At 51.6% G+C, this 20,499-nt stretch overlaps 1 protein-coding gene across 4 annotated transcripts in view; it reads left to right on the forward strand.

Moving 5' to 3' along the window:
* VPS37C (VPS37C subunit of ESCRT-I) overlaps nucleotides 1-20,499 on the forward strand; it is a 37,638-nt gene that overhangs the window by 9,336 nt on the left and 7,803 nt on the right. Inside the window, exon 1 of one of the 4 annotated variants that reach the window (XM_040494988.1) lies at nucleotides 1-99. The exons of 1 other annotated variant lie outside the window; for it this stretch is intronic. Coding sequence is in view for 1 of the 3 variants with exons in the window: in XM_040494986.1 (XP_040350920.1) it covers nucleotides 8,346-8,352 (7 nt within the window). In the remaining 2 variants the exon portion in view is untranslated. Of the gene's footprint in view, nucleotides 100-8,254; nucleotides 8,353-12,660; nucleotides 12,897-20,499 lie in introns of those variants that run through there. 2 more of the 4 variants (XM_040494986.1, XM_040494989.1) reach the window with 2 other exon arrangements.

Here is a 20,499-nt window from a genome sequence, read left to right on the forward strand (position 1 = left end):
GGGCGGGCCTGCGGGCCCCGGAAGTGTGGGCGCGGGCCGTGGTTTAACCCGCGGCGGCTGTGGCGGCGGCGGCGGCGGCGGCGGTGGTGGCCGGGGCAGGTGAGCGGGACCCGGGGAGGGGCGAGGACGGGGAAAGGGGTGGCGCTGGCAGTGGCTCCTGGCGCGCCCCCGCCTGTCCGCCTCGTCCTGGCAGACGCCGGTGATTGGGCGCGAAGGGCGCGTGACTACCGCCGGCGCCCCTGCCCCTCGCAGCGTAAGGGAGGGAGGCCGGCGCCCCTGCCCCTTGCGCCCTCCCCTCCCTTCCCCCTGCGGGTGGAGCGTCTGGCCCCGCCCCACCCCACCCCCTCACGGCCACCCTCCACCCCCCACCCCCATTCCATATTTGAGCATCTTGTTGGTCATAGTTCTAGTGACGTTGGAGTCCGTTTGCCCATTATACAGATGGGAAAGCAGGCCTCAGAGTGGGATATGACTTGCCAGAGGTCGAACGGGAGGCCGGTGGCAGAGTAGGGTCGCAGTGATCCTGGTCTGTGACTCCTCGCCTGTGCCCTTTCCCCAGCGCAGGGAAAGAACCAGAGCTTTCAGCCTTTAGTCTGTTCTTACCTTTTTTTTCCAGCGTCCCTGACCAAACCCTACCCCTGGACCTGCTGGGTAGAAAGGCATTGGTGTGTGTGTGTGTGTGTGTGTGTGTGTGTATGTATTTTATACGTGTACCTACATTATTTATATATGTCTATATATCTATCTGTCTAACTTTCTCCAGTACGTGTCTGGTTCTTGGGTACAGATGGCAGTGGTATGCGTCTGTGTATCTCCAGTATGTGCCTGATTCCTCCTTTCGTCTCCACAGCCAATGAGGTGCTTATTTTCCCACTTTATGGATGGGAGAAGGAGTAACCCGGGGCTATGTTGTGAGTTCCTGGCAGAGCTGACCCTACATCTTGGCGTTTCAGCCCCTGAGACCGTCAGGACTTTCTTAGGACAGGGTCTGGGCTCATCCACCCTAGGAACGTCCACCTTTAGCTCTGGAAACTTCACAGACTCACTTCCCTTCGCTTCAGCAGAGATACAGTGATCCTCTTGCTGACTCAGCCCTTTTCCACTCCCTTCGTTGGCTCCTTGCCTCTTTTCCAGGAGTCATTGCACCCAAGATGCTGCCACCTGACTCTCAGGACTGTCAGTCTTGGAGCTGGAGGTGGCGGTGACAGAGGGACTTGGGAAGGAATGACTTTCCTGGGCTCTTGTGCAGAGCTGCGGCCCTGCCCAGGCCTGGACTTTGTGGTCCTGGGTGGGAGGAAGGACTTGGGTGAAATATCGGCCACTGAAGTGAGAGTCTTTGTTCTTGGTGGTCCTAGTGGCCAGAAAGGCTTTTTTCCTCGATTATCTTGGAAACTGGCTTGGTGCCTTTGTAGTTTCCATTAGGTGGAACATTTCATTTTAGACTTGTTCATTTAGATAAGCAGTTGGTCTGATTTCTTGACTGCCATGTGCTCTTGGCACTGTTCTAGGGGCTTTGTGAACATACTGAATTCTGAGAATACTTCAAGGTAGGTGGTGATCCCATTTTACGATGAAAAGTGAGTTGTAGAGGTGTTACATAATTTGGTCACACAGCCAGTAAGTGGCCGAATTGGGATTTTTTAACCCGGTAGTCTCATTTCAAAGCTCATGTGTTTGCTGGACCTTAAGAGTAACCTATGATGCAGGGCACCTGGGTGCCTCAGTCGGTTAAGTATCGGACTCTTGATCCCAGCCCAGGTCTCGATTTCAGGGTCGTGAGTTCAAGCCCCGTGTTGGGCTCCACGCTGGGCGTGAAGCCTACTTCAACAACAACATTAAAAAAAAAATCATCTATGATGCTTGTTAAAAATACAGAGTCAAACCTCTGGAGATTTGTCTGGAGGGGTCCCAGGAATCTGTATTTTTAATGCATGCATTGAGTAATTCTTACTGTAAATCAGATTTGTGAAGCACCACCTTTTTTTCCATTAAAAACTTTTAAATGTTTATTTATTTTTGAGAGAGAGAGGGAGGGGCAAAGAAAGAGGGAGACACAGAATCTGAAACAGGCTCCATGCTCTGAGCTGTCAGCACAGAGGCCGACACGAGGCTTGAACTCATGAATTTTGTGAGATCATGACCTGAGCCTAAGTTGGTTGCTTAACTGACTGAGTGGGAAGCACCACTTTCAGGGGCGTGTAGATTTTTGTTCTTGGAATTGAGATTATTTCTAAGGATTCTCGTTTTCTTTTTACTTACTGCTGTGCAATTTGCTACTCCGACATAGATCTGCTGTTGAGAGGGCATCAGGCTAACTAGCCATGCGGATCATTTCCTGATACTTTTGGCCAGGACCAGTAGGGTTTTTCCAGGCTGACATCATTAGGTCATTGAAGACGTTGTTTTAATCCCACTGGATCTCTGTTGTTCCAAAATTCTATTAGTTTCTGCTCAGAGTTTGGACTTTTCACAAGGTTCCGGTTTGTTCCTGGATAGTTGCCCTGTAACAGAGATCTCTGTCGTGGCGATGTCTCTGAGGATTCGGGAGCTTTAAAAGGCATGTTTACTTCACAGGTGCTCCCTCCACTGCATTTCTCTTTCCCTTCGCTGGTTTCTGTGAAAGACTTGAGCAAATACCAAACAGGTTTGTCGTGATTTAGGTGGTGCCCCTGGGGCTTAGGATGGGCTGGAGAGTGGAGAGAAGGAGAGACTCAACCATGAATACGTTATCAAACAGATAGCCCAGGTCAGGTATGCCCTAGCATTGAAGACACGGCAGTACTTTTAGTCCCACTGCTAATTCATGTGATTCCTCCTCAGCAGGATTACAAATAGTAGAAGACACAAAGTCAGCCTTATACTCTTAACTTTACTCTCTTTCTGTCCAATAAACGCTGCTTTCTAACTTAATGTCTTTGTAAACAGTGGATGTAGCTTGTGTGACTTGAAACGTTTTAATGTACTGAGGCGTGTTTTGTGGCGCAGGATATGATCTTCCCTGGTAAGTGTTCTGTGACTACTTGGGAAAAAGGTGTTTCCTGCTTTGCTGTCTGGCATGTGGTATAAATGTCCGCTGAGTTGGTTGGTAGTGCTGTTCAGGTCTTAACTGCTTAGTGCTTTTCTGTTTACTTGTTCTATCCGTTATTAAAAAGGGGGGGGGTCATTGAAACTTACAACTGTAATTGTTGGTCTGTTCATTTCTCCTCGTAGTTTTATCAGTTTTTGCTTCATGCAATTTGAAGCTCTGTTATTAAGTGCATAAACATTTGGAGTGTTTTTGTTGGATGAATTGACCCTTTCAGTCCCTGGTAATATTCTTTGCTCTGAAATCTACATGGTCTCATATTAATGTAGGCAATCCAGCTTTCAAAACATTGTTGGATTGATATCCAGAATGTATACAGAACTAACAACTCAAAATAGAAAACAGAAACAAATGATATGACTAAAATAGGCAAAGGACTTGAATAGACATTTCTCCGAAGATACACAAATGACCAATTAAGCACATGAAGATACTCAACGTCACTAGTCATTAGGGAAATGCGAATCAAAATGACAAAAAACCCAGAAGTGGTGGCAACAGGATGTGGAGAAATTGGAACCCTTATTGCTGGTCGGAAAGTCGAGGGCACGGCTGCTGCAGAAAACAGTATGGCAGCTCCTCCAAAAATTAAATACACAGTCACCGTAGGACCCAGCCATTCCAATTATGTATATGCCCGAAAAAAGTAGAAGCAGAGACTCAAACAATATGTTTGTACACCAATGTTCACGGTAGCATTGTTCACAATAGCCAAAACGTGGAAGCAGCCCAAGTGTCCATCGACAGATGAATGGATAAACAAAATGTGATACATACATAGAAATTATCTCGCTTTAAAAAGGAAGGAAACTTTGACACATAGTACCACCTGGACAAAACTTGAAGAAATAATGCTAAATGAAACAGGCCAGTCACAAAAGGACAAATACTGCATGATTTCTCTTACGTAAGGTTCCGAGAGTAGTTAAATTCATAGAGACAGACAGAATAGTGGTTGCCAGGGGCTGAGGAGGACGAATGGGGAATTAATGTTTAATGGGTATAGAGTTTCGTTTTGGGATGATAAACTTCTGGAGGTGGGTGGTGTTGATGGTAATATAACCGTGTGAATGCCCTTAATGCCACAAAAGTGTGCACTTAAAAGAGGTTAAAATGGGGGCTCCTGGGTGGCTCAGTCGGTTGAGCATCTGACTTCGGCTCAGGTCACGATCCCATAGTTTGTGAGTTCGAGCCCCACATCGGGCTCTGTGCCGACAGCTCAGAGCCTGGCGCCTGCTTCGGATTCTGTGTCTCCCTCTCTCTCTCTGCCCCTCCCCTGCTCACGTTCTGTCTGTCTCTCTCAAAAATAAATAAACATTAACAAAAAATTTAAAAAAAGGTTAAAATGGTAAATTTCATGTTGTATATGTTTTTCCACAATTTAAAAATGGATAGTGTTCAAAAAATTAGTGTTTACTTGGTGTATTTCTTTATATTCTTTTACTTTTAAATTATTTGTGCCTTCGTATTTAAAGTGGGTTCTTGTAAGCAACGTATAGGTAGGTTTTGCATTTTGTAAAATTCAATTTTGTAATCTCTGCCTTTTAATTGGGATGTTTAGAATATTTACACTTAATACGATTATTAAGTGGGCTTAACTCTTAATACGATTATTAAGTTGGGCTTAACTATTATCTTGCTATTTGTTTTCAGTTTGCCCAATATTCTTTGTTCCCATTTCCTTTTTCCTCTGGTCTCTTTGGGGTTGAGTAATTTTTATGGTTTCATTTTGTTCCCTTTGCCTAGTTTATTTGCTGTAACTCTTTTTTGTTTGTTTTTTAGCAGTTGCCTTAAGCTTCATAGTTTGAGTCTTTAACTTGGCACAGTCTATCATCAAATGGTATTATACCACTTTACATATAGTATAAGAACCTCACAGTAGTATACATTTATCACTTTCCTTCTGGACTTTGTATTGTTATCAGACATTTCACTTGTACATGTGTTGTAAATCCCATAATACATCGTTATTATTATTTTTTAAAATTCTTTATTTTTGAGAGAGAGAGAGAGAACTCATGTGCATGAGCGGAAGAGGAGCAGAGAGAGAGGGAGACAGAGGATCCGAAGTGGGCTCTGTGCTGACAGCAGGGAGCCTGGTGTGGGGCTTGAACTCAGGAGCTGTGAGATCATGACCTGAGCCAAAGTTGGGCGCTTAGCCAACTGAGCCACTCAGGTGCCCCACATTGTGATGATTTTTGCTGTAAACAGCTGATGATTTTGTAAAGAGATCAAAAAGAAGAAAAATATATTTCCTTACATGTTTATCATTTCTGGTGTTTTCCATCCCTCTGTGTAAATCCATTTTGTTTCAGAGTCTTTCTCACTTTACTATTTCTTGCAGTGCTGGTCTGCGGGTGATGAATTCTTTCAGCTTTTGGATGCCTAAGAGAGTCTTTATTTTGCCTTTGGTATTGAAAGGCATTTTCCCTGGGTATAGGATTCTTAATTGACTCGTACTTTCAGCATTTTTAAAGATGTGGTTCCAGTGTCTTCCGGCTTGCATTATTTCAAATGAATAATCTGTCGTGTCTCTGATTTTCGGGCTTCCGTTCCTGATGTGCCCTTTTTCCTTCTGGCAGCTTTTCTTCTATTGCTGGTTTTGAACAATTTAATTATGATATGCCTTGGTGTACTTTTCTTCAGGTTTCTTGTTCTTGGGTCAGCTGAGTGTTTGGGATCTGTGGGTTTGTATAGATTTTGTCAAATTTGGAGAGTCGAGTTAATTCTTCAGATACTTTCTGTGTTCTCCTTTCTCTCTCTCCTTTGGGGACTCCAGTTAACATGTATTTAGGATGCCTGAAGTTGTTGCACAGCTCTCTGATGCTCCCTTCATTTTCTTCCCTGGTCTTTTTATTTTTCTCTTTGTGGTGGTTTTGGATAGTTCGTATTGTCGCTTCTTCAGGTTTATCAAGCTTTTGTCGTTCGCCTCATCTGTTGCTACGTTTGCCCGGTATACTTTTTATCTCAGACATCATAGTTTCCATCTCTGCAACTCAGTTTTTTCTTTTAGCTTCTTGAATATGTGGAACATGGTTATAGTGGCCATTTTAATGTCATTTTCTGCTAATTCTGTTATCTGTATGTATATTTTTAAGTTTCTTTATTTTGAGAGTGAGAGAGAATGCAAACGAGTAGGGGAGGGGCAGAGAGAGAGGGAGAGAGAGAATCCCACGCGAGCTCTGTGCTGTCAGCTTGAAACATGATGTGGGGCTCAATCCCACAAACTGTGAGATCATGACCTGAGCCAAAATAAAGGGTCGGACGCTCAACTGACTGGGCCACCCAGGCGTCCCTGTTATCTGTATTTCTGAGTCTGTTTCTGTTAATGGAAAAGCTTTCTTGCCTCTTTGTATGTCTGGTAATTTTTGATTGATGTCAGATGTTGAGAATGTTATGGGTGCTGGATACTTCTGTATTTCTATAAATATTCTTGGCATTGTTTTGGGACACTGTTAAGTTACTTGGAAACAGTTTCATCCTTTAAAGACTCGCTCTTAATTTTGTCATGTGGGATCAGAACAAGGCAGTACCTTCTTCATGCTAGGTTTTCCACTTTGGCTGAGACAGAAATTATTCTTGGCTCAACTTTGGGTCCAAGGATCGTTCCCTCTGATCCTGATCTGTACTACGCAGCCAAAAAGTGGAGGGGGACCCTTCATAGATTTCCAGAGCTCTCCCTTTGTGTAGCTATCTCCTCTCTGGTTTTAGGCCCTGTAAAGTCTGGCTGCCTTGACCTCCCTGGACTCCCAGCTTGCTTTCCCCAACCCGGGGAGACTGTCGGGCTCCAAGACTGGCAGGCGTTGCCTGGGTACTTTCTCCCTGCATCGTGGCCTGGAACCCCTTTCTGGGCAGTGAGCTAGGGCAGTTGTTCCTCCCTCTCAGAAATCACTTTCCCGAAATGCCTGATGCCCATTGTCTGAAAAATCATTGTTTTATTTATTTTGTCTGGCTTTTTGGTTGGTTGAGGCAGGAGAGAAATCTAGTCCCTGTTCCCATGTGTTGGCCAAGAGCAGGTGCCCTTTGCGGTCAGCTCTCATCGAGTGCCTTGTGTGTGCTAGGCACTGACCCAGTGCTGGGTTGCAGACCTGAGTGACACACGGGCTGTGTGGGCTGTGCCCTTGGGGAGCTCACAGTCTGGCTGATTCCTGTATCCTAAATGCTGGGCGGTACTTCCAGAACACTATGGGAGGGTGGGAGAAGGAGCTGGCATTTGAAGGCTGGACAGGCATTTTCAAGCTGGAGGAGGCAGAGGACAGAGTATTCCAGGCAGAAGAGCAGGAGTAGCAAAGGCTGGATGGCAGGGCTGGGAACGCCTTGGGGGCAGAGTCCCCGTCCCACTCATCTTTATACAGGTGCACAGTAATTGGAAGCCTGTTGCCTGTCCTGGGACCAGTGGGTAGAACAGAGAGTTGGGGCAGGGTGAGCAGCCCGTGAGGGAGTGGAGGACGATCTAGATGAAAAGGGAGGTTTGGGATCAGTTGATCTAGGACCTTGCCTGTCAAGCCAAGGAGCAAAGATTTTGAATGTAATACCAAAGCACTGGGGAGCTATGGAAGGTTTAAGCAGGGATGTGAGTGCCCTGACTGGCTGTGTCCTTTAGAGATTACTGGGGTCTGTGGGAGAGGGCTGGTGAGGTTGGAGTCTGTTAGAACCAGATGGGCAGCTGCTGGAGAGGCTGGCTCGGAGTGGGCATTCTGCCAGAGGATGAAAATGAGTGCAGAGCCCAGGGCAGCTGCTGCTAAGGCGTTGCCTATTTGGTAATGGCCTTTGCTTGTTTGATAATGACCTTCAAGGGGCCCTGCCTGAGTCGAGAGCAGATATGAGGAGGCTCTGGCCTAGTTTCTCTTTTCCTGTGGCTACCCTGTTGCCCTCGGCACACCTGCCCGCCTTGGGGTGCGGGGTGGGGGGGGCGCACCGAGAAGTTCATAGTGTCAGACGTCATCGGCAGAGGGTAGGGTCTACAGGTGTCTCACCCTCTACCAGCCTAGGATGGCCCCAAACCGGTAAGAACAGCGAGTTTCATTGCCTTGGACTTTGAATAGACAAACCTCGAGGGGCCTCATACAGACTCCTGGATATGTGTCCTGAGTGTGCCTTTGCCTTGACCTCAATCCTGACCCTTCCTAAACGGATGATTGAAGCTGCCAGCTCAGCTTGCTCCGTGCAGATTAGCCGGCGTCGGGTGTGGGGAGGCCGACAGCTGCAGGCTGAGCACCTTCCTGAATCACCTGAACAGTTGGGGCAGAGGAAGAAGGAAATGGCAGGTGGGTGTGGACGGTTTTCTTTTCACTGAGCCGTGGGGCCAGAGAAGGAAGAGGCTTTGCAGAGTGTCTGGGTTGTGTTTCCCTGTCAGGAAATTTCAAGAATGGGCTACTTGTCAAGTAACCTGTTTCTTGGCCACCATACTGACTGAAGCGGAACGTTACTGATCTGAGTCACATCCAGCCATTGGATTTATGTTGTGCCGTTGATTGATGGCATCTCTGGAGGAATCTTAAGTTCCCCCTCCTCAGTGTCCAGGGAGGGAATGGGCCATGTGGGAGCTCAGCCCTGGTGATGAAGATCCTGACCGCTCGTTGAGCCTGGCCTGAGAGCCGGGCATTAGACTTCCCGGGCAGTGATGCATTTCATCCTCGTCAAAACCCTGTCTTCTAGAAGAAACCGAGGTATAGAGAGGTGAAGTAGCCTGCCCAAGGTCTCTAGCCAGTAGTGACCGAGGGCTCAGGGCTGTGTGTCTTCCAGAGCCGTTAGCCACTAGGCTTTCCCTGCAGGGCCGAGGCCCGAAGGAGGTAGTGTTCCCAGTGCTATCTAGAGAGACCAGGCCCTGTTCTTTAGAAGTCGAATCGAAAGGCATCAGTAATAACGGTCACTTAGTAAGTTTTTCCCCGGGGCCGGGCACTGCGTTCCAGGGACACGTGCTTGACCGAGAGGCGGTGGGAGTGTGGTGGTGGGGGGGGACGGGCCGTAAAGCCAGACCCCCTCAGTGACACTCAGGCTCTAGCATTTCCTCGTTGTGAGACTGGTCAGGCACGAGACTCCTTCGACGCAGGTGTCTTGTCTGTGAAGCGAGAAAAGCTGAGGGGGACACAGCCGTGAAGGCGCGTTGTGAGGGCCATACGAGCTGCTGCGCGCAGAGCGCCTCGAACACTGCCCTGTACCTCGCAAGTGCTCTGCACGCCATCCGTGGGGACTGTCCTCCTTCCTCTTGTGCCGGTGGGACAGTGAGGCTTGGGGAGGGGCACCGAGCGAAGCCCGGTTCGGCCCCTGCCCCCAAGGAGTTCCCAGCTGAATGACCCTGGCTTTGCCCTTGCCTTCCCCGGGCCGGAGAGTCCTTTCCCGTGCCTTCCCCATCCTGCGGATGCCTGCCTGTCCTTCAGATGTCAGCTCTCCTCTGGGAAGCATTTCTTGCTCTTTCTCCCAAAGTGTTCATCCTGCTCTCTCCCTCCCTCCCTCTGCCCCGCTGCTGAGATATCACAGCTGCAACAGAGCGGAGGAGGGGGGCTTGGGCATAGGTGAGGGGTGAGGGCAGGGCTTTTCAAAACGTGCTCTGGGAAGGTGCCCTGAGGGCGCCCTTGAGGCTTTGGGGGAGACCAGCTGGGAGAGTAGGGCTCTCCGCCTCCCCCTTCTGGGAGGAGCATGGCTTCCGGGATCTGTTCTGTGCCCTGGGGGGTTGGGCGAATGTTTTAAAGGAGAACGACTTTGGAAATTTGGAAAACTAGCAAAGCAACAGGGTGCACCGGGCAAGTGGGAAAAGAGGATGGAAGCGGAGGTCCTGACAGCTGGAGGGATGGGGACCAGGGAGGGAGGGGATGGCTGGCTTTCAGGGAAGCTGGAGGGCGGAGGGCGCCGGAAGCAGTGCTTCCAAAAATTAATCCAAAGGTGCCCGGATCAAAACACTCCGGAGCAATGACCAGATACGACCTGGTGATTGGACATCACAGGTGTCTCGGGTGGCCTGGAAGATCGGGAGCGAGGGCGCGAAGCTGAGGGCATGATGGAAATGGGGGTCAGGCAGAGAGTGTGGTTTGGGGAGGGAAGAAGGTGACGGTTGAGGCAGTCACTCCTGGAATGTTGAGGAATGCTGTTGAGGGGAATATGCCCCACAGGCATGGGAAGGGTCCCTTTAGGGGACGGGCTGGGTCATCCAGGGACTTTATGTAACCAGGGGCTCCACACCCTGCTGTCTGGCTCAGGCTCCATAGGTTGTCCCCTGCTGATGGACACCCCCCGCCCCCAGCCTGGCCACTTAGCCCGCAGAGGCAGTTTGCAGAAGTCTTGGGCCACTCTGGAGTGCCCCCTGCGTCTGGCACAGTAAATGGGCTCATCATTCCTGGATCTTCTCACTTAGGGGCCTGCCTCTGGGAAAAGGGGGTCAGATAGAGTTATTCAGTAGACCTGAGGAGCATGTGGTTGTTACATAAATACTATGTAAAGATGACAGTTGCCTTCCGAAAGCCTCGTCCTGAGAGGTTGTATATCCCTCCATCGATGTACAGGTGCACTTATATTTGAGGATCTTTGTTCAGATTGGTTTGGAGCCTGTTTCCGAAAGCCACATCCTTAGCCTTCCTGGGGACCTGCCCTCCCTCCTGAGCCTAGTTGGGTATCTGGCCAGGTTGTCAGGCAGCATTTTCCAAAAGTAAGGTGTGAGCGTGTGAATTAATGCTACCGAACGCCTGCCTGGTGGTTTTTCTAGCACCTCTAGCAGTGATCTCGCTGAATTCTCTTTAAGTCCTTACAACAACTCATGATGTTGGTAGTGTTAGCCCCATTTCACCAGTGAGAAACAGTAAGAAAGGCGGAATAATTTGCCCAAGGTCATACAGCTAGTAAAAGGTCAAGCTGGGATTTCAGTCCAGGAATATTTGGTTCTTAAGCCCTGAACTCTTTCCACTTCCCTTCATGCTGTCGTAACTATTTAGCACTGGGGGGTGGGGAGGAGTTCCCAACCCCAGAAATTCCTTAGAAAGAGGGAAAACTTAAGAAGGCTCCCTTCTGGTGCTTACGTACCAACTTTTCAAATTGAAGGAAAGGTCAGTTCGATGGTGCTTTGGGCCAGGTGAGCAGTGCCTGATGGTTTGATCTGTTTTTATTAAGTCCTGTGGGAAGTCAAGTGACTGAATGGTCTGATACTTGGGTGAGCGGCTAGAATCATTCTACGAAAAGAAAACTAGATCAGGTCAACAAATATATCCTCATTAAGCTGCAGGAATAGGAAGGTTTCTAAGGCAACCGCAGGTGTTTTTGACACGAGGGGTGGGATGGGGCCAGGCCTCTCTAACTCAGGCATAGGGAACTGCACAGGTTGCTATGGTAACTACTTGCTACTTGTGGGAAATGTACAAGAAGCCCACGGCCTTTACAAGGCTCCCTGCAGGGTGATTTTGGGCTTGGAGTAGCTTGCAAGTCAGTGTGGTGTGGTAGCGGTGAGGAGGGGAGCGACTGGAACCTGTGCTTTATCTCCAGCCGGGAGCCGGGAAATCCCGAGGCACCCTGCCCAGTCACAGTCTGGGTCCCGATTCAGTTATGGCAGTCATTTTGCTTGACTCGATATCCAGCTCCAGGGGCGTCAGGAGGCGCCCCGATTCATCGGATTACCCCCAAGAGGCAGAATAATTAACATTTGTTCAGTGCTCTGGAGCTTGCAAAGCCATCTCGGGGCCGTGTGCTCATCTGAGGCACAAAACCCCTACGGTAGGATTATCGTCACAGAGCCCATTTTCCAGGTAAGGAAACTGAGGTGAAGAGACTTGATCAGGGTCACACAGCTCCAGGGTTGTGGAGCCAAAGCGCAGACCCTGGGCATCAGTCCACATTCCGTGCTTTTCTCTGCATCCTGTTGGGGGAAAGCTGGCATTAACTGTTCAGACAGAGACAAGGGGCATAAGAGGCACCAGGCAGCTCCAAGGCTGGCATACCTTGTTCTGATCTGAGCTCAGAAAATACTGCATTTTGCTTTACTTTTTTCTTTTTTTTTTTTTAGTTCATTTATTTTTGAGAGAGGGGGTAGGGGCAGAGAGTGACAGGGAGAGAGAGAGAATCCCAAGCAGGCTGGGCACTGACAGCGCAGGGCTCGAACTCACAAAGATCGTGAGATGGTGACCAGAGCCGAAACCAAGAGTCGGATGCTTAACTGACTGAGCCATCCAGGTGCCCCTCTACTTTCTTTTTTTTTTTTTTAAGTTTATTTATTTTGAGAGAAAGAGCGAGCGAGAGTGCCCGTGTGAGTGCATACGTGCACAGGTGAGCGGCGGAGGGGCAGAGAGAGAGAATCCCAAGCAGGCTCCGGGCTGACAGCGTGGAGCCTGACGTGGGGCTCGAACTCCCGAACTGTGAGGCCATGACCACAGCCGAAATCAAGAATCAGGATGCCCAACCGACTTTTTTAAGGCACCCTTACTTTTTTTTTTTTTTATTTTTTTTTTAAGCGTTTACCCTCGTAAAGGATCTGATATCAGTTGAAACTATTTGTTTTTGAGCTGAACAGTCCTGGCAAAGGTGGAGATTGAGCAAGAGCCACCGGCGCCTTGTCCCCCTCTCTCCCCCCTTCCCAGCACCCCTCTCCCTCGAGACATCCTCTGCCCCCTCCACCCCACCCCAGGGAGCAGCGGGAAAGGGCACTTCCTCTGGCCTCCACCCCCCAGGGTATCACATAGTCACCTTTGGGCCTCGCTATCCTCGCTAGATCGTGTTCCTCTTGTTCCGGACGTGTGAGACCGAGGTAGCCAAGATATCAGGTGATGGAAAGAAGGCGACACCGAGAGGTGCAGGGCCAGTGGCCGGAGACTTTGTTTCCCCTCCTGGTTGCGTGCGTACTACCCGGGCCCTGGGGCCGCACCTGCGAGCCTGTCCCCTTGCTTCTGGTGGCTGCTCCAGCCTCGTCGGCCCCCATTCTCAGCTCTTGGTGGCAAAAGGTGGGCCCAGGGTGCCCGTGCAGTGCCCTTGTCACCTCATCCCCCTGTCCTCCCTGCTTTTCTGTGGCATCTGTCCTCCGGGCACGTGTCTCTCACGGAGGGACCCACCCGGCGTTTCATTGTTTTACAACTTTTGTGTTGGCTACTGGAATTTTACAAAGGGAGAGGTGTCCCCTGCATCTCCATTCCTGGCTTCCCCGGGAGACCTGGCGGCTCTGGGCCGCCCTCCTTCCTGCAGGAGGTGCCTGCGCTGGGCTGGCCCCTGACGCCAGTGCCTGCCTGGCCCTGGTGGGCGCCCGAGTTCATGAGCTCGGGTGTAGGTGAGAGCTGCGGAGGAGACAAAACAGAACAAAACAAAAAGTTTTTCTTCCTTTTTATTAGCAAGGAAACAGTGACTTTTTCTCTCCTTGCGGAGGGAACGCAGATTAGCACATGCGTTGCCTTTCCCGCTTTGCTCCCAGTCTGATTCCCTTTGAGTCGATGGTGTCACCCCCCAAACAGAGGTGTTATCTCGCTGTACTTGTGAATGCTGTAGAGCCACCTGCCTGCGCCTCCAGCCTTCTCCTCCCCTCTCTCAGCTGTGTGGATCTGCAGCGGCTCCTTACAAGGGCCCTGCTGTCACCTGCCCTTGGCCCTCTGGCTCCTGTCCCAACACCAGCTGCCCCCCTTCAGTGAGGACTTGCAGGCCTCCGACACCCCCACCCCTCAGAGCCGTCCACCTTTCCCCTCCTCACTCCACTGGTCCCCACCTGTGCTACGTCCCCTCGTCCCTGCATTCACCGTGATGGGTTCTCAAGGTTTTTGCTTTTTAAAACTGAATCGAGGGGCGCCTGGGTGGCTCAGTCGGTTAAGCGTCGACTCTTGGTTTCGGCTCAGGTCATGATCTCACGGTTTCGTGAGTTCCAGCCCCGCATCAGGCTCTGTGCTGGCAGTGCTGAGCCTGCTTAGGATTCTCTCTGCCCTTCCCCTGCCCACGCTGTCTCTGTCTCTCTCAAAAATAAATGAATAAAAACTGAATTGCGTCGAGGGGAGTTGGCCTCAGATTTTTTTTTTTTAATGTTTATTTATTTTTGAGACAGAAACAGAGCATGAACAGGGGAGGGGCAGAGAGAGAGGGAGACACAGAATCTGAAACAGGCTCCAGGCTCTGAACTGTCAGCACAGAGCCCGACACGGGGTTCGAACCCACGAACTGTGAGATCATGACCTGAGCCGAAGTCAGATGCTTCACCGACTGAGCCACCCAGGTGCCCCTGGCCTCAGTTTTATATGTTGGGGTTGTGCCTGGTGCATAGTAAAAACTCAGAGTTTATTTGCACCCCTCTGCCCCCAATCATCCTTCCTCCTTTTAGTTGGGGTCTTGTGCAGTTCTTGGCGGGTAGTAATTGCCCCATAAACATTTGCTCAGTGAAGGCATAGAGAGATGAAGGAAGGCGTGGTAAAGGGAAGTAGGCCTGTTCTGGAATCTCCACATCTTGCATATGACTCTCTGCCAGCTGACTGACCTGTCCTCTCCCTCCCTGCTATGGTCTGTTTTTTCTGGAAGCCCTGCTGTGAGCTATCGGTGGGCCAGGGTCTGTGCCAGGCACTGGGGAGACACAGTGAACAAGACCATCCCCCTGCCTTCAAGGGGGCCCGTGTCTTTTCCTCTGTCCCCTCCTGCAGACCCCATCTGAGAAGTACCCAGCATCCTCTTGGGCAACTTGGCCAGCAGAAGGGGGTCTGAGTCAGGGCCCGGGGTGCTGAGGGGCATGGTGATTGCACTTGTCAGGCTCCAGAAGCAAAGCCCGTGGACCGGGGGTCCCCAGATGACTTCTCCATAATGTCCCAGTTCTCTGCGTTGTAACATCCCTGGTCACAGCTGCTTTGAGGAGTGCCGGTTTGGATTTTCCTGGCGGTGGGTGCCCAGGCTTCAGGGGCACCTGCTTTGTGGGCCTTGGGCAGAATGTCCTGTTCGCCCCTCCTTTTCCATATTCTGAACCCAGAGAAGCGCTTGCCGTGTTCAGCCTCACCGGGTGACCCTGAGAATCAGGGGGTGGCTCTGTGACTTCTGAAAGGCCTCGGGAGCTTCCAAGGGCAGGGGAAGCCACGATAAATCCCTACAAGATTACACTTGCCAGCCCAGGCCTGAGCTGTTGTCGGAGGGCGGGGTCGTGAGCCACCTCTGTCCCGGAGGGGGGGACCCAGGATGGGCCTGGATAATTGGCGTGCTGGCGTGGGATTGTAATCTCTGCATCTCGGGCAACCTTATAACTAAAGCATCTTCGTGGCTCTCCTGCGAAGGGCAGGACAGGTGGGGCAGAGGTGCTTGTGATGTTACAGCAGCCGGGGTGGAAGGAGACTTGGGCCTCCCGTGGTGTGACCCCAACAGCTTATAGGACCTTGGGTAATACCCTGTTTGTTTCTGGGCTTCCTTTCATCTCTGAAATAAGGATAATCAAGCCTCATGTTTGCTTTAGTTACTGGAGTGATTATATAAACTAATGGCAGAGTTGGCTAAGGGGCCTGTTCTGAAGCCCGCAGTGAAATGGCATCGACACAGGAGAGTGGAGTGGTCTTTTGCAACCACGGGGCTGAGATGTTTCTTTTTCTGGATACGGGGGCGGTCATCTTTCCCGGCCGGGGAGCGGCCGGGATAGTCCTCACAGACAGGAGCCAGAACACTCTCCCGTCCCTTTGATCTTCCGAGTTCCAGAAGGTGCACGCGAAGGTGCCTACCTGGGAGGGAAGTGGGGGCAACCTTGGCACCTAGGAGCACCCCCCTGGGGATGGGGCGTCCCAGGCAGGGACAGTGCCGGGAGAGCGTGGTCTCTGTAAGAGATCTGTGTGCTTCATTCATGGCCCACCTTGGGGACAATTCCCGCTGTCTGCAAGATGGCGATTTTTCGGGTCACCAGCTAGATGTTACAGGGATTTGTGTCGCAGGGATTTCAAGGCCATCAAAGAGCCAGGTGTGGGGCTTTAGATGGCAGAGAAAGATTGTCACGTGGAGCAGCCACACACTTCCGTGCACCGCAGCTAATTTTATTTCTTGATTGGCCACCATTCTTAGCACAGCAGAGTCCCCTTTCTTGCTAAGTGTCTACAGTAGCTTCCCGCCAGACTTTGATGACCGGTGACATCCTCGGTGCTGTGGCCGTCCCCGTCCCTGGTGAAAGCAGCAGTGGCCTCGTGCAGGTTGTAGCAACATCAGGCCCCTCTTTGTGCGACCCGGGGAGGGGACTGGGCCACTCTGCTTTTCACGGACGTCCATCGAACGCCCACGCTCACTGCCGGTTCAAGGATGGACACCAGATAACACGGAGGTATCGAGAGCTCTGTGTCAGCCCCAGCGGGAAAACAGTTCAGAAGGTTATAAGATAGTGGAATGTTTGACAAAGGTTTTGTTTTGGTGGCTTTTCTCTAATCAAATCATCTCCCTTTTTGTGGGGGTGGGGGGGGGGACAGGAAAAGTGGTCGGTGAAGGCAAGCCCATCGAGGAAGCCAGTCTCCTGGGGTGGCTGTAGGGTGGCTTCTGTGTCGGTGCCTCCCAGTCAGGCCGGCTCCCAGTGCCTTCTGAGCCTCCAGCCCAGCGCAGACCCTCCCCCTCGACGTACCCCCGCCCACTTGGCCTCTGCGTCTTGTGGGTCTCCTGGCCTCTGGAAGCCTGACAGTGCAGCAGGCACGCGCTGTATGAATCTCCCCGTGGACGTGGCCCCGCCTGGACTCTTCTGGAGAGCGGTAGCCTCCTTGTTCTGCTGGTTGGTCTTGAGACCGTGGTGGCTGCTTCTGACGCTGCCTCACTGGGCCCACGGCCACGGGGCTGCAAACCTGGAGCCTCAGTCCCCGGGCTGAAGACCCCTGTCTCCTGCCTGGCCCCACCGTGCTTTTACGAGCCAAGCCCTAGGCGCCCGAGGGAGGTGCGTTTCGGGTCCTGGCAGAGGTCCCTCCATAGAAACAAAACAGGAGATTGAGCCCTGCGTTCTCATCGTGCCTCCGCGTGGACCGGTTGACAAGTCCCTTCCTCTCCAGGGTCTTTGCTTTTCCTCTGTCAGGTGAGGCTGGGCCCACCTGAGTTCCCTCAGAGGGAGGGGAAAGCAAGGCAACGGTGCCAAACTGGTTTGACCCTGGGTAGCTCAGTTAAGATGAAAACTCCGTTAAAATTCATTTGAGAGCCCTGGAGACTTCTGGGTCTGGGAGAAGACTTGGAACTCAGGCGATTGTGAGGCACCTGGCGCGAAGTCCCGGACTGGGGAGGGCACTGCCCCAGTCACTCACCCAGCTGTGTGACCCCGGGTGAGTTACTTCTCCTCTCTGAGCCTCCTCTCTGAGGTCAGGTGACAGTGGTACTCACTGTGGTCAGGGTCCTTGTAACGGCCCGCATTTGTGGAGTGTGCACTTGAGTGCCAGGCATGGACGGAGAAACTAAGGCACCGAGAGGTAAAGTGAGCCGGCTCCTAAGTAGCAGGGAAGGAATCACACCCAGACAGCCTGACTGCAGAATCCGTTCTCCTAACCGCTAGGCCAGTGGCTCTCCAGGTGTGTTTCCAGGGCCTCTGGGGGTCTTTGAGACCCTTTCAGGCTGCCTGTGAGATCAGGATGATTCTCATGAGCTAAGACATTTTCCTTTTTACTGTGTTTCTTGCGTGAGTATACAGTGGGGTTTTCGGAGGGTACATGGCACGTGATCACATGATTGTTCTAGTGGCTAATGGAATACGGGGGCTTGCGTATTCTTTTTTTTTTTTTTTTTAATACTTATTTTTGGGAGAGCGCAAGCAGGGGAGAGGTAGAGAAAGGGGGACAAAGGATCCGAAGCAGGCTCTGTGCTGACAGGGTGACAGCGGCGAGCCTGATGCGGGGCTCCAACTCACAAACTGCGAGATCGTGACCTGAGCCGAAGTCGGGCGCTCAACCGACTGAGCCACCCAGGGGGCCCTGCGTCTTCTTGTATTTGAAAAATGTCTCTCCCTGGCCACCATGAACAGGTGTATCCATCTAGACAACCTTCTGATCTTAAGAAGGTTATATATATACATATATATATGTATATACACATATATACATGTATATATATGTGTGTGTGTGTGTGTATATATATATATATATACATACACTCCTATGTTATATAAGCAGCATGTTTATAGAAATGACTCTTCACCCAGAAGAATCCCCTTGAGATCCGTTCACGTTGTATACATCACTTCGCTCCTTTTTACTGGAGAGTAGCACATAACTAATGCAGCCATACCACAGATCGTGTGATCGTTTACTAATTGGGTTCTCATTGAGTTGTTTCCAAGCCCAGGCTATTCCACTTAAAGCTTCTAGGAACATTAAAAAAAAAAAAAATAAATGAAAAAAATGGCTCGCTTTTAATACCTAATATGGTCAGTACTGACACCTAAACTCCACACAAGGGAACCTTCTTTGGGTTCCTCCGTAATGTTCGGGGTGGGAGGTGTCCTGAGACCAAGAGCTGTATGCGACCTGTTGCTTGAGGCCACGTTGCCTTGTGTGGGACACGGAGCGTGACACCCGCCGTGCGAAGTGGTTGGGGGAGGGTTACTCTGCTCGGGGCTCCCCGGTGGGTGCACGGGACCCCCCCCATGTGGAGGAATGAAGCCTCACCCGCTGGGGCCTCCGCACATGCCCTGTCGACCTTGCTGGAGGTGTGTGGTCCGCCAGCTGCCCCCCGGAGCTTCCCTTGGCCCCCGGCTCTCTGCGCTCAGCCCCGACCGCAGGAGCGGGCAGACACCCTACCCTGTTCTGTGCTTGGACCCCGGCTGGGCGCTGCTGCTGTTGTGGGTGCGAAGGCCCGGCAAGTTCTCAGCCGGATCTGGGCCACGCTGGAGGCCTAATAAGTAATTTCTGTGGTGTTGGAGCCTCGGGCCAGCATTTGCACTAAGCCAGACCTTGCGCTAAGCTAGCGCTTTGTCTGCCCTCCCTCTCTGAGCCTCACACCGGCCCATTCTGCTGATGAAGGCCCGGAGGCTCAGGGAGGTTCCCATTTGTCCTGCGGGTCCCGTCAATGGCCGACCCCCTCGGTTGGCTGGGTGGTAGCAGCGTGCCTCCGGAGTTCTTCCCGGGGCCTGTTCTAGCTGCCGTTCCCCTGCTCCAGCTTTTAAACCAAGGCTTTTTGGAGCAGCAGGGTGAGACGTGGACCAGAAGGGTGTTGAATTTTGAGGCTGCCGTTTCCTGATCTTTCTGGTCCCCACCCGGAAAGAGCCAACTGCCTGCACCCAGGGCAGGATCAGGAGGGACCACACATGCAAAAGGCATGCGCTCCGGTGCCCAGTAACCTGTGGCCTCTGCCGTCGCCCGACTAGCCGGGAGCTGTCGCCTTTCTTGGAACCTGGCCCTGGATCAGCTGGATCAGCATCCCCAAGGGAGATTCTGGATTTCTGGGCCCGCCCTGGCCTAGTGACACAGAACTCTACCTTTGGGACTGGGGCGCCTGCGTTTTCAGTGGGCTTCCCCCTGGGGTTCAGGCGCGTACCTGCACTTGACATTCCTTGCCTCGGAGGTTCGGGACCACCCTGAACCCTCAGGAGAGAAGAGACGGTGGTGGTGCCTCTGTTTGGCTAGCTCTTTCTCAGGAGGGTGACCCTGTATTTTGTGGTCGAAACTAGGGCACTTGTGAGCATCAGAAGGGAGCACCGTTAATAGCCGTGCCGGCACATGAGGAGTAAGCCGGTGCTTTGCTGGTGAATGGGGTGGGTGTCCCTGTTGATCCGTTTCTCCTTTCATCTTTCTGATGACCTGGGAGATACCAGCCCCTTCCATTGCAGACGGGGAAACTAAGACCTGGACAGGGCCGCTTCTGACCACACGGGCTTAACCTTGGTTCTTGATTGCAAAGCACCTCCTTGGATTAACCATCACTGTCGGCCCGCGCTAGCTGAGCACAGTACCCGGGAGGATTGGGGGCCTCCAGGTCTTGCTATCTTTCGAACCTGGAATCTTTTGAAAACTAACATCACTTTCATAATGAGAAAAATCTACATCGAAGCTATAAAATGTGCTTCTGGAAAAGACAGCAGGGGAATCCTGTCAGCAGAAAGGAAGAGTGTGCTGGGGGTGTCTGTGCTGCCTTCTCCAGGTCCCCGGGGCTCCCTCTCGGGGCTTGGCCGTGACCCCTCTGTCACACAGACAATCGATGTCCCTCTGGGCAGAGTGACAGAGGGGGAGGGTTGCTAAAACCGGCTCTCCCGTCCAAGCAGATGTTCTTTGTGGGTCGGTCAGCGTCCTTTGCCTTCCGATTGCCCTAGGGGCCAATTTGATTATTTTTTGTGGTCATTCTTCTCCAAGGAGACCTGCATGTGACGGTCCGTTTCTGTGGCACGTGGAGGGGACTGCAGTTGCAGAGAATACTTGAGGGAAGCCCAAGGTTGTCGGTGCACTAGATAAAACTAGCTGCGATGCCCTTGAGCCTGTGATGCTGAGGCCGCAGAGCCCCTGTGTGTGAAGGTTTGGGTGTGTTTCTGGTTCAGACAGAAATAGACACTTAGCGGAGGT

This window comes from Herpailurus yagouaroundi, unplaced genomic scaffold (assembly GCF_014898765.1).
Source record: "Herpailurus yagouaroundi ecotype Mexico unplaced genomic scaffold, PumYag 187, whole genome shotgun sequence".
Lineage (NCBI taxonomy): Eukaryota > Metazoa > Chordata > Mammalia > Carnivora > Felidae > Herpailurus > Herpailurus yagouaroundi.